Raw genomic sequence first — 13,659 nt, forward strand, 5'->3', positions numbered from 1 at the left:
CCAAAACTAGAACTTTGGGCCCATACTTAGACCAGTACATATATATTTTAGGCTTTAAATTTGTTATGGATATATCATGTACATATGCATGTACATTATTCTGTGCTTGGTATCATGTTTTCTTTTGTTAATTTCTCAATGATAATTACAAATCATTTATTTTAAAAACATTTTAAATAGAACCACCAAAATTTTAATGGTAACATGACAACTACATGTAGTTATAATTAGCTCACATGACCCAAAGAATCATGTGAACTATTGCCATCACTTGAGGTCTGTCATCTGTCGCCCCGTGCAGGTCCGGGTGTTAAAAGAATAGGCCTGCAGCAGCGCTAAGCTTGTCGTATAAGGCGACTAAATAGTGCTCAGAACCCTAGCCGGGGGCTAGGACGATCTGCCCACAGAGCAACTGGGATGTGTGCCCCAAGTGGTGGAATGGGGTACCCCTGGCATGTTACATGCTGGGGTTGTCAGGCTATAATACGGAAAACCTGACCGCAAACCATAGTGGTGCACCGTGTTGGGAAAGATGCCACGTTCCTCGCACGTTAAAGAACCCTGCTGTGGTATTCGATAGGAGTAGGAACCTTTGCGCTCCGCCACAGGAGGCTAAATTGCCCGACCTTACCCATCCCCCTTTTTCCAGTGGCAGTCAAAATTTGTCGACCCTATTATCCTTGTGACCCATCCTTTTTTTTTCATTTCATGTTCATTTTATCATCCATTTCATGTTCATTGTCTGAATATAGCTGAAATATTGCTGCTCGGACGTTAAACCCCAACAAACAAACAAACCGTCATCTGTCCATTAACTTTTCTTTACATTAAAGATCTTCTTTTCTAAAACCACAGAAGGAATTCATTTATAACTTGAATACTTCATTATTAGGATGTCTTGTACAAAGTTTTTGAAATATATTGCTTCTGACCAACCAAGATGGCCACCATAGCTAAAGATAGAATATAACTCTTAAAATGCTGATTTGGCTACATTTTTACTTGATTGTCACCAATTGAACCCATCATTTTAGAATAAATATCAATAGAAAGGTTTAACAAAGAAATCCTATATGTGGAATAAGAATTGGGTGAGGCATTAGAATATATATAATGCAGACAAATACAAGTCCAGGAACCATGTGAACATTTGTTTCTCACATTTTTTTGTGTGCACAAAATCTCTGATTTCCATTCAAATTTTTAACTAGTTATTTTTTAAATAGATGATGTTTTTGAGGCAAATTGTACAGTTTGAGTCAGGTGAGCATTTCAAGCTCCTAGGAGCCTCTTGTTATATTTACAGGTGTATGTTCAGAGCAGACTTCTTGTTCCACAAGTACAGATGCAAACAGCTTACTAGAAATTGTTAAGCTTGTAAGGACAAAGAAAAATGGAAAAGAACACTCCATTTCTGTATGTACCTTATACTGTTGAAATTTCTGAATTATTAGCTCACCTACCCAAAGGGTCAGATGAGCTATTGCCATCACTTGGCGACCGTTTTCCACCTGTCATATGTTGTCTATTAACTTTTCTTTAAGAATCTTCTTCTCTGAAACCACTGAAGGGATAGCGTTGAATTTTTGTATGCCACATGTCTATAATGTCCCCTACCAAGTTCGTGAAATTTATGGCTGCTGTGTCTTAAAAAAGAAAAAGGGATCAAAACGTAGTTTTTGGCTTATAGTTCAAAAAGTATAATAGATAGAGGAACACCGAAGCAACTTTTCTTCTTCAGCATAAAAAGCTCTGCAAAATTTAGTGGAAGTTGTAACTCCTTAGAGTTATTGCCCTTTAGTCATAAAAACTCATTGTCTTAAGATCCAGTGAAGGGATTGTTTTGAAACTTTGCTGCAAAATAAAAAAAATAGTGAAATGTATGGCCGACCACCAACCAAGATGGCCAGCATAGCTAAATATAGAACATAGGGGTCAAATGCTTATTTGGCTAAATGTTGCCACCAACCATTGCTTAGAAGTGAAAAATGATATGTTTTAGTAGTAAAATTGATATGCTTAGTTGAATGTCAACGACCAAAACTTTTTCTGAGCAGCCATTTTCAAGATTGCTACCCTTTTCCCTGCCAAATTAATAAGTAAGTCAGATTTTTAAGAAACATGGTATACCAAGTTGAATGCTGATGAAACATTATTTTCTGATTAGCCATTTTCAAGTTGGCAGTCATTTAATTGCATATATTTTCATGTTGCTCATGATTCAATGAAATTTGGTATACATCGAAAACATGGTATGCTAAGTTGAATGGCAGTGACAATATTTTTTTAATTTGACATTTCCCTTCAAATTTTCAACTTGTCATTTTTTCAATAACTGACAATTTTTAGTCAAATTGTGCACTTTGAGTCAGATGAGCGATTCAGGCTTCTAAGGGCCTCTTCTTTAAATCCTAAGATTATTCTATTCTCAGACATAAGGTGCTCTTAGTTTAGAATTTGGCACCCTGTTTGTCATTTTTTTTAATTTTATATTGTGCTCATCTTCCAGTTTACTGGTGCCTTACAACTTCTGACTTGAGCATCTCTGATGAGTGTTTAACATGTTTAAGGAGGTACATGACCCTTGAGCAATTTTTTCTTGTCATTGAATTTTCTTTAAAACTAAATATGTCATGACATGTTTTTGGAATTTTGACTTCCCAACTCATTTTCATAATAAATAACTCCAAGGGTTGGTTGAATTTCATTGAAATGTTGAAGAAAATGGAAAATTTCAATAAAAAAATGGGTGTTAATAAAAATTTTGTCATTGAAATTTTGTTAGTTTTTTACATTGACTAGTACATTGCATTAGAAAAAAAGAGGATGTTTCGTTTTCAAAAGTAATCAAAATTGGCATATTTGGACACAAATTACCTCCCTTAGCAATATTGCAGGAAAATTCAATCAGTTAATGACATTTTTAACCAACTGAAATAAACAGTTACTAGAAAAATTGTTCATTTTCTCCAAGATCAAAACCAAAGTCACAGACACAAAATTAAGAATGTTTTAACAACTATTTTGAAACCTGGAAATCTTTTCTATAATAATTCTTCAATAGTCTGAAGTTTTATTTTGATCAATGTCATGCACCTCCTTATTGGATATAACACAAGACAGTGAAAGTTTTAACTTGTTTATATGAAACTGTTTTGTATTTTGGCATTTTTTTTTCACAAAACTTTGAGAAATGGTTTATTATTGTACAGACTTGGATGTAATTGATTTTCAGTTAATTTCTTCAAAAGGTATAAATTTTCAGGAAGTTAAAGGTAAAGGTGAAGATTGTTGTAACCACCACAATATATTTTGGAAGGTGTGGGGGTACTGTGATCTTGCTCACTGTGGTTCTTTCATTTTCTTTAATATAATTGCCAAATCTGTTGTAAAAAAATTGTATACCTTGTCCTATTTTGTGAAAAAATAAAACTAAAAGAACTACACCTCTTTATGTCATATGTATATTATTCTTATTTGGCTAAATAGGAAGACACCACAAAGAAAAGCTTATGTGAAGATTAGTTTAGGATGGTGTATTATGATGGTTTTCGTTATGTACAGATAAGAAGTCAAAATGGGGATGGAACTAGAGTTGTTGATTTCAGATGGGATAGCACATATGGAGATATACTTCAAAAAGGAAAGTAATTGTTTTTCCCAAATAGTAAGTTAAATAAAAGTTATTAGAAAGCCCTGTGAGCTTCTGTCATCACTTGATACCTCTACTAATTTTTTTCAAAATCTAGAAAACACTTGGTTAAATATACTAAAATTTAGTGCAGCTGTTTTCTATTGTGTCTTTTACAAAATTATTGATTGGTTTCAAAAACATGGGTGTCATAGCTGTGATTAAATGCAGTTTTTGTCACAAAGTGGGTGAAGTGGATTGAACATTAGGTGGCAGGCAGGTGTGGAAAAATATTTTTAACAGATTTCTTACTTTTACTCTGAAGGGGTTGGTTTCCAGTTTGATACACAGCACAAACACGGTGACTTGTACCATTCCTCCTCTTTCCATGTTGGTACACATCTTCTCCTCTTGCAACTAACACGATTTTAAGTGTCCATGCTCGAGTAATGGATTTTTTTCTTTTTAAATTTTTTCCAATAATGTACCTAAATTGTACTATAGTATAGTTAGTTTTTTTTCCGGACCACACATTTCATGATTTTTAACAAAAACGGGGGTATTCCATTTAAGATGACTTTCAATTCTCTAAAACAAATGTATGGCAAACCTAAATTTAGTGAGTTTTTATTTTCGTGACTGTAAGGTCATTAGAAATATAGCAAAATATAGCATCTTGCAAAATTACTGGCTACATTAAAACCTATTGTCATAATTGTAAAGGCTTAAATTCATAAGGTAAGTGTTAGGTACATCCAAATTGACTACAAAGCACAAATTGTTCAGAATCAAACTTTTTGACATGACCTCTAAAAGTGTTGGATTAAAAATACATTTTTTAATGTTTTCGCATTATAAATTGAAAACCTTTGGAGATAATAAAAAGCTTTTGCTTGCTTAAATGTCAAGCTAATTCATTTGGTAAAATTGTTTTATGTTTTGGTAGAAATTATTGCCCCCCTGTGGATCGCTATCCTTGTCGTGGTAGGGGGGCTTGCGTGCCTCAGTGATCCTAAGAGCTATGCCAGCTGGAGTTTTTTCTCCTGGTAGGGTTACCCATGCTGGAAAGGTCAAAGGTTAGAGGCCAGACTAAAGCGATCCGAACATCGACCGTGGGCCCGGTGTTTAAAATAAAAAGTGGGTTCACCTACTTGTTTGCCGTGAGTTGCAACCCGTGAGTTATTGGTGGGCGAGGAGGTCCTAGTGGATGAAGGTCGTATCTAGACTCCAGTCGTGACGTAACCCCCGTGTCATCGATGGCTGGATGATCGAGGATACGGCTGTATATGCTACTCGGCTCTTAGGTCATCTAAACGGGAGATCGGATGGACCCGGTTCGATCAATCGGCTGGTCACGCCATGCCCTTCATTTGTCCACCTGCTTTACTGATGGCATTTTGTTAAATCCAATGTTTCTAAGATTTTCAAAAGCTTACAAATGGCAAATGAAGAAGGCGGTGGCTCATGGGTCAATCGAGTAGTACGCTGTCTATGCGCCATTGATAGATACGCTCTGTTCGAGTATGTCGTCTCTGGAATCCCTGATGCTATCTGCTGGAAATCCGTAGAGTCCTAGCATCGCCCGTGTTGGCACTCGGTGGCGGGTGGGGAACAGAGACGATGAAACTTACTAAAACTTAACATGGCGACATAAAACAACGGGGAGTCCAATGTTTCTTCTTCAAAAAAACGAAAAAGTGATGTCTGCAATTCTTCTGACGAAAGTGATAAAAACTGGCCAAGATTTATTGTAATTTCTGCAAAAGATAAAGACAAAAATGTTAATGACCTTTCTCCTTTTTTAATACAGAAAACTATCAAGGGTGTAGCTGGTGATGTTAAAGATACAAAGAAAATAAGATCAGGAATTTTAATTGAATGCCTCAGACCTGGCCAATCATCAAATTTGTTAAAAATTGTTAAAATCAACCAGGATTGGTGACCTTGATGTGGTTTCATCTGCACACAAGTCACTAAATCAGTCACAGGGTGTCCCTAAATACCGGGGTCGAGACCTCGACGCCTTGACTGATGAAGAGATCTGTGAGGAACTGAAATCACAAGGCGTTAAGTCAGTGAAAAGGTTTACTTCTCGACGTGCAGATGCAACCACACCAATGAGAACAATCCTGTTAACATTTAGTTCCACTTCAGTGCCATCTCATGTCTACATTGGTCCATACAGGACAGCTGTCAGTCTGTATATTCCTAACCCACTTCGGTGTTTTAAATGCCAGAAGTTTGGGCATGGAAAGGGCCAGTGTAGAGGAAAACTGTTTTGTTTCCGATGCTCTGAAGAAGGACACGAGGGAATCGACTGCAGAAAAGATATGAAATGCAGAAACTGTGAGGAAGCTCACATGTCATCATCTAAAGATTGCCGTCTTTATAAGAAAGAAAAAGATATTTTAAAGATAAAAACTGAAAACAAAATTTCATATAGTGAAGCTCGCCAGAAGTGGTCCCTTTCCAACAATTTTCTTGCATCTGGCAAAACATCTTATGCTAGTGTTGCAAAGCGTGTTTGTCTGTCCTCGACTGTTGAGGTGCAGACAATCATGAGTTGGAAAGAGGATATCAATGGTCTTGCCAAACTGCCCACTGAGGTATTCACCAAAATAATGAAACCATCCAAAAAATGTTTAGAGGAAATTAAAAAGGCCAGAGCTAAGAAATCTCACCAATGTTCCCAGACTCAGTCATCCCAAAATTCCGGATCATCTTCAAAATCATCTCCATCATCACAACAGTCATCGTCTTCCAAATCTCAACAGAAGAATGTCCAACCCCCCAAAAAGTTGGGGAATTTTCGTGTGGAGGACTTGGAGAAATCCAAGTCTAGGCGACAGATTGTGTCGCCTGTGGTGTCGGACTCGGATTCCGAGTCTGACATGGAAACAACAGATCATGGACTTTGTCCAGGTGAAAACTGGCTGGGTCCCGACCTTGATCAGATTGACCAAACAGATCCTGTTGCCATGAAAAAATACAAGGAGCAGCGCGCTCAGTCAATTCGAATTGACCTTAATGGTGGCACTCGTACTAGAAGGTCATCGAGTAGTGGTCGCGGATCCAAGTCAGAGAAAATATCCCCCATTCGTCACCCATAAAAATGGCCAAATTACTTCAATGGAATTGTCGAGGTTTAAAGGCTAATATTTTGGAATTAACTCTTCTTGTTCAGTCTATTTTACCAGTTGCATTATGTCTCCAGGAGACTCATTTAAAAGAAACGGATCAAATTTCCGTAAAAGGATATACAATGTATAGTACATTTGCTGAGGCAAATGAACGAGCTGCTGGTGGATCTACCATTTTTATTAGGGACAGAGTAATACATAGTTCAGTTCCTTTAACTACCGATCTACAAGCAGTGGCCGTTCGGTTATCCCTTGATAAAACCATAACCGTTTGTTCCATTTACATTCCCCCAAATTCAATTTTGTGCAGAAATAAATTAGTTGATTTGGTTAAGCAGTTGCCCAAACCATTTATTATTTTGGGTGACTTTAATGCTCATAATCCTTTATGGGGAAGTAATCATACGAATGATAAAGGTAAAAAAGTTGAGGAGCTCCTTCAACAAGAAGATTTGTGCATATTTAATGACGGATCTTCAACGTTCCTTCATTCAGGCAATGGATCGTATTCTTCTATTGATTTAAGCATTTGTGATCCTCTCGTACTTTCAGAGTTTACATGGCAAATTCATGATGACTTGTGCGGGAGTGATCATTTTCCAATTATTTTGGAGCATTTATCCTCGAAAACGGAGGAACGTCAACCTCGTTTTAAACTTGAGAAAGCAGATTGGGCTTCATTTGAAGCCCACTGTCTTGAAGAATTACGATTAGAAACGATGAAGGATGTTGAAGATCCCATTTTATTATTTAATGAAAGACTGACATCAATTGCTAATAAAACAATACCTAAAACCTCTACAAATCCAAAAAGGCCTAGTAAACCATGGTTTACTGATGAGTGCGACAAAGCGATCGAAGAACGCAACAAGGCCCATCGCCGGTTTGACAAAAATCCTACACCAGCAAATCTGTCAAACTTCCGAATATTTCGAGCAAAAGCTCGACGTACATGTAAACAAGCCAGACGAACCTCTTGGAAAAATTTTGTTTCTAGTATTAAATCTCACACTCCCCTCAATAAAGTATGGAATTTTATTAGAAAAGTACAAGGAAAAAATTCGAATTCTTCAGTGAAACACCTTAAAGTTGGTAATACCACTCTAACCAACGAAAAAGATATCGCCAATAAGCTAGCTGAAACATTCGCTAAACATTCATCCTCAACTAACTACAAACCGGATTTTCAAAAAATTAAATCATCTGCAGAAAAGACAAAATTAAACTTCAAGTCAAATAATGCTGAATCCTACAACTCTCAATTTTCTATAGAGGAACTAAAATCGTCACTGGCTAAAGCCCACGATACCGCTAGTGGGCTAGATAGTATTCACTATCAACTTTTGAAACATCTTCCTGATCCATCTCTACATACACTTCTTACGTTAATGAACGAGATATGGACTTCTGGTAACGTTCCGTCCATCTGGAAAACGGCTTCAGTAGTCCCTATTCCAAAACCAGGAAAAGATCATACGGATCCTTCAAATTATCGCCCGATCGCATTGACAAGCTGCGTCTGCAAGACTATGGAACGAATGGACTTTTTGATAGTAAACTTTCTTTTCTTCCCCATATCAAATTACTTAAATCTAGGTGTCTTAAGGCACTAGATATTTTAAAAATGGTGTCCAGTACCGATTGGGGTGCTGATACCTCAATTTTATTAAATTTATATAGATCTTTGGTTAGGTCTAAACTTGATTATGGATCTATTGTTTATGGTTCCGCCAAAAAATCTTACCTTAAAATTTTAGACGCTGTTCACCACCAGGGGTTGCGACTTTGCCTTGGTGCCTTCAGAACCTCTCCTATTGAGAGCCTTTATGCCGAGGCAAATGAACCCTCCCTTGGAGACCGACGTTTGAAATTAGGTCTTCAATAAGTAAGTAAACGTATGGCCTACCCAGATAGCCCTGCCTACGACTTTGTCATTAATCCTATTTATGTCGACATTTATCGAAAACATGAAAGCAAAACCCCTCCTTTTGAAATTCGAATAAAACCTCATTTGGAAGCAATTCATCTGGAGACCAATGCAGTGACACCTGCTGTTACTTCGAAATGCCCTCCATGGGAGCTTCCACACCCTTCTTTCATTTTTGATCTGCGTGAATATAAAAAGTCCGATACCAATCCTTTATTTTTAGAAGAAAAATTTTCTGAAATTAAAGCAAATTATCTAGTTTTTTTGACGGTGTATACAGATGGCTCAAAAGATGGCGATAGCGTTGCATGTGCTGCTGTCCATGGTGACAGAACTGTAACTGAACGGTTGCCATCAAGCGTTTCCATATTCACAGCTGAAGCTCGAGCCATATTGTTAGCACTTAAATTGATTACTCAATCTAATCTGTCACAGTTTATTATTTGTTCTGACTCTTTGAGCTGTCTTTTGGCAATTAAGAATCACAAACTGAAAAACACTCTTATCTTACAAATTTTATGTTTTATTCATCGACTTCGGGAATTCGATATAGAGATTGTTTTTCTCTGGGTACCCAGTCATGTTGGTATTCAGGGGAATTCAGTTGTAGACAGGGTTGCCAAGAAGGCATTAAATGAAATAATAAAGGACGTTAGTTTGCCATACACCGATTTTAAACCTTTAATAAGGAAATATATCTTAAAGATGTGGCAGGACCGATGGGACGGTCTTGAACACAACAAGCTCAATTCCATAAAACCCGATCTAGGCGTTCATCAATCCGGGTCGAGCAATCGCAAAGAGCAAGTGGTCATGACTAGATGCCGCATTGGACATTCTAGATTTACACATGGTCATTTGCTTGTTGGTGATCCTCCACCTGAGTGTATCCCATGTGATTGCCCTTTCTCTATCAAAGATGTTCTTCTAGATTGTGTGGATTTTGCCAACACCAGGCAAAATTATTTTGACTGCGCCAATATGTTTGATTTGTTCAAGACCGTTTCATCTGAAAACATCATCGATTTCTTGCGGGACATCGGTTTATTTAATAAAATCTAAATTGGATACCTTCCTTAGTTTTTCAATATTTTAAATGTTGTATCGAATTTATGTTTCTATATGTATTGTATGTCTTAGGTTCAACTTTTATGTACCTTTTTATATGTAAATAGCTGCTTGTTTTAAGTTCATTATTTTATGAAGAGACTTTGATCTTAATTTTAATATTTTCCTTGCATTAAATGTTCTTGCCGTGATATGGCCCTGGTCGCCGAAACGGCAATAAACAACAACAATCAATCATAGAAATTATTGCTCTTGAAATATCAGGACTGTGCTGTGGAAGTTTTCGCCTTAAAATTTTAAACCAATTTACAAATATATTATTAAAAAAAATGCTCTGCTTGCTCAAATGTTCATTTGGTTGTCATTTACAGTGTCTCTTAAGTCAGGAAAGTGATGCAGGATTTTGGGAGGCTCTTGTTTTTTGGAAGGGTTTAATGATTTCTAATAGCTGTCAATATGTTCTGTAAAATTTTATAAGATTATAGATTTATCCTGTAGTTTTAGAGATGCTTTGATCTGGAGGGTTAAGTGGACAATTGTCATCACTATTGGTCAAAGCATTTTCAAAACTTGTTCAATGTTGTCTATTACCTTGTCTTTCAAAATATCGTATCTTCAGAGTAATTAAGGCCCCCTGGGCCAATGTTTTGTCTATTTCATGTAAAATAATAAATTAAAAATATGAAAATTGAAAACCTCTTAGAATTATAATTTATATTTAAATTTAATAATAATTTGAATGAAAGGTATTAAACATTTTAGATAATGATAAGATGCTGAATAAGTGTATGTGACACAACCCCTATAAGCAGTGATTTTAAAATTCAGTTTAATACTGTTCATAGGCACAAGCCGCACATTGTTGATTTCTTATTGCAAATAAATGTAAATTGCTAAAGGTTTCATGCACAATGCCAATTTTATGCAGGAATAAAACATATGATTCTGGCTAGCTTTGTTCACATGTCATGTTGCTCACATCTTGTGATACTATCTTCAATTGTTATGGGAAATAACAAGACATTCGGTTGGTAAGGTGTAATGCGAATGATAACATTGGGATAAGATAAAGAGCTACATTATATTTACTTTATATATACTTTATACATTTTGTATTTATTTTTTTCTTGTCAGGATTTTGAATTACCTGACCTGCTAGGAACTGGAATGGACGATGACCCAGTAGTGGTTACAGATAGTAGTTCTGATGATGCCCTACCTGATACTGCCATTTTTAATTCTCCAATTAGCAACCAAGAACAAGGAGCTGACATCCCAGTATTGAATTCCCAAAATAGTCAAGAAGTCCTACCTGGAATTCCTGCATTAAATTCTCCACATATTAATCCAGTAACAGTATCCAGTGATCCTGATCGGACATTACCTTTTAACCAGGACCATAGCTATGGTTCAGAATCTTCACCAGTGGTAACATTTATTTATTAATTTCCTCAAACGAAGTGGGGGGTGTTGGTGACATTGATTTGAACATTTTAAGCTCATCTGACCCAAAGGTTCATGTAAGCTATTGCCATAGCTTGTTGTCTCTTTTGTCTGTCGTCTGTATGTAATCTTCTATAAAACCACTGAAGGGATTGCTTTGAAATTTTGCACACATCGAATTATCTCTAGAATGTTCTCTATCACGATTGCACCAATCATGGCTGCTGACCAACCAACATGGTCGCTGTGGCTATAAGTTGATGGCTTCCATCTTCTCACCTGATTGTCACCAATCCTATTTATCATTTTGGATAGAAACAAATTATTGTCTTATCATTTTAGATAGAAACAAATTATTGTTTTATAATAGAAAGGTTTAACAAAGAAATCTTGGATGCGGTAAGGAACCAGAAAAGTATTAGTGATATTAATCATGAATAATGCAAACAAATACCATGAACATTTGTTTCACGCTTCTTTCATGTTCAAAATTCCCAATGGAGATTTTTAGAAGTTGGCAATTAGTGACAATGGCCATATTCTATCCAAATTTTTAACCAGTGATTTTTAAAATAGCTAGCATTTTTAGGCTTTGATTCATGTGAGCGATTCAGGCTTCTAGGAGCCTCTAGTTATTCTTCTAACCACTAAATTGTTCTTGGTGTCCTCTGAAATGGTTGAAATAATTGCTACTATACTTGGCACCAAAAAAAGACCCACCTGAAGTTGTGCAACATCGACACAGAACCGTTGGTCGTTCGACGTTTCAAAATGGCAATCGACAAAATTTTGAAAAAAAAAATATAAAAAAATTCCTAAAAATCAGCCGCTCAACCAATCAATTCCAAGTTGGTAGAAATATAGAACATAAAGATGATAAAATGTCTAACTAAGGACACATATTAACAAGTCCAGGTGGGCTGCCATTTCAAAATTGCAGACCTAATACATAAAAAGAACTGAAAAAAAATCTTCAAAAATCAGTTGCTCAACTAATAAATTCCAAACTTGGCTGAGTAACAGGACATGGTTTATCTGACTATCTACATATAATATCAACTTACGATCGTTGGCCATTTTTAAATGGTGACCATTTAATATTTTTTAAAGTTTGGAAAAAAAAATCTACAATTCAGTGGGTCAACAGAATGATTATAAACTTGGTTGTAGAAATAGGACATGATATACTTGTCTTTTCTATATAATGTCAACTTCTGACCGGTGGCAATTTTCAAAATGACCGACATTAAAACTCTATAAGGTTATTGTACCGCCAGGGGATAGTGATTGGGGTGTCTGTACTTTTGTCAATCCTAGGGGTTACTAAACTCTTATACACAACTCCTCCTACACCACTGCTTTCAATTAAATTTGAAATGAAACTTTAAAGGCTATAATATGATCTGTTATTGCACTGAAATTATGATAAAAATATGATTGCTTACTGGTACAAAAAATGTAATTGATACATTGGTGAAACCATAAAGATATGGGTTAGATACATGTTATATTTAAGATTATTTTTTATTACAGGTTGTGAAGGCTCCACCAATTCCAAAGTGTACTGTTTGTACAGACAGATTTTGTGATTCTTTTCTAAGTTGCGGTCATATAATTTGTTTCATTTGTGCTGCAGAATTGGAGGAGAGGGGGTCAAAATGCCCAGTGTGCCGAAAATTTTTTTTACAAGTATCTAAACTCTTTTATTAAAAGAAAAACAATGATCCGAGATGAGCAAGAAGAAATTGCTTTAAATTAATAACAACTTTTATTTCTACTGGTACTTTTTTTAAATACTGTTTTGTACTTAATTATTGTAGTTACATGTATTAATTATTTTAGGTTGTTTTACAGAAAAGAATCTGTGATAAACATTATTTTACACTTTTAAAGCCTAACTGTGTTATCTTAGTTAATTAACTTAGAAGATGTAAAAACTTCAACAATTATTGTTTGCCAATTTTTTATGTCCCAGAGAAGACTAGTGGTATCAAGTTGTAACCTATATTTGTACATACACATAATTGTATGCTTTTTTTACAGTAGTTTACTAATGCCATAACTTGCATAATTTATCATTTTAAGTCTGAATATTTCTAATCTTTCCCAAAAAAATACAATTCATATTACAATAAACGATAAAAAAATCAATTTTGTTCATTTTGACCCATACTTTAAAGAAATGATTGTGTTTATATACTACTTGTATATGCTCACCTAACCTGCAATGACAAGAAAGGTCATTTGAGCTATTGCTATCATTTGTACACCATCCTCTCCAAATATTGCACAAATCATGATCACTGACCAATGGACATATAGAGAGTGACTACAAATAAAACATGGCTGTCAACACAAAGTTTTTGACTTTTAACTCGAAAAATATTATAGACAGAGGAAAACGTAAGGTAATGTACTCCTTCAGCTTGATAGGCTCTACAAAACTATCC

The 13,659-nt window shown here is 35.7% G+C and overlaps 1 protein-coding gene across 1 annotated transcript; it reads left to right on the forward strand.

Annotated features, from left to right (window-relative positions):
• The first annotated feature begins 1,314 nt into the window (after nt 1-1,314).
• LOC148596688 (uncharacterized) lies at nt 1,315-13,310 on the forward strand. The gene is made up of 4 exons (XM_088564026.1): nt 1,315-1,416; nt 3,490-3,667; nt 10,901-11,194; nt 12,743-13,310. The coding sequence occupies exons 2-4, from the start codon at nt 3,578-3,580 to the stop codon at nt 12,917-12,919; spliced, it is 561 nt and encodes a 186-aa protein (XP_088420152.1). The 5' UTR covers nt 1,315-1,416; nt 3,490-3,577; the 3' UTR covers nt 12,920-13,310.
• The last annotated feature ends 349 nt before the right edge of the window (nt 13,311-13,659 follow it).

Source organism: Perna viridis, chromosome 15 (genome assembly GCF_037379345.1).
Source record: "Perna viridis isolate PV_CMFRI_1.1 ecotype Kerala chromosome 15, ASM3737934v1, whole genome shotgun sequence".
Lineage (NCBI taxonomy): Eukaryota > Metazoa > Mollusca > Bivalvia > Mytilida > Mytilidae > Perna > Perna viridis.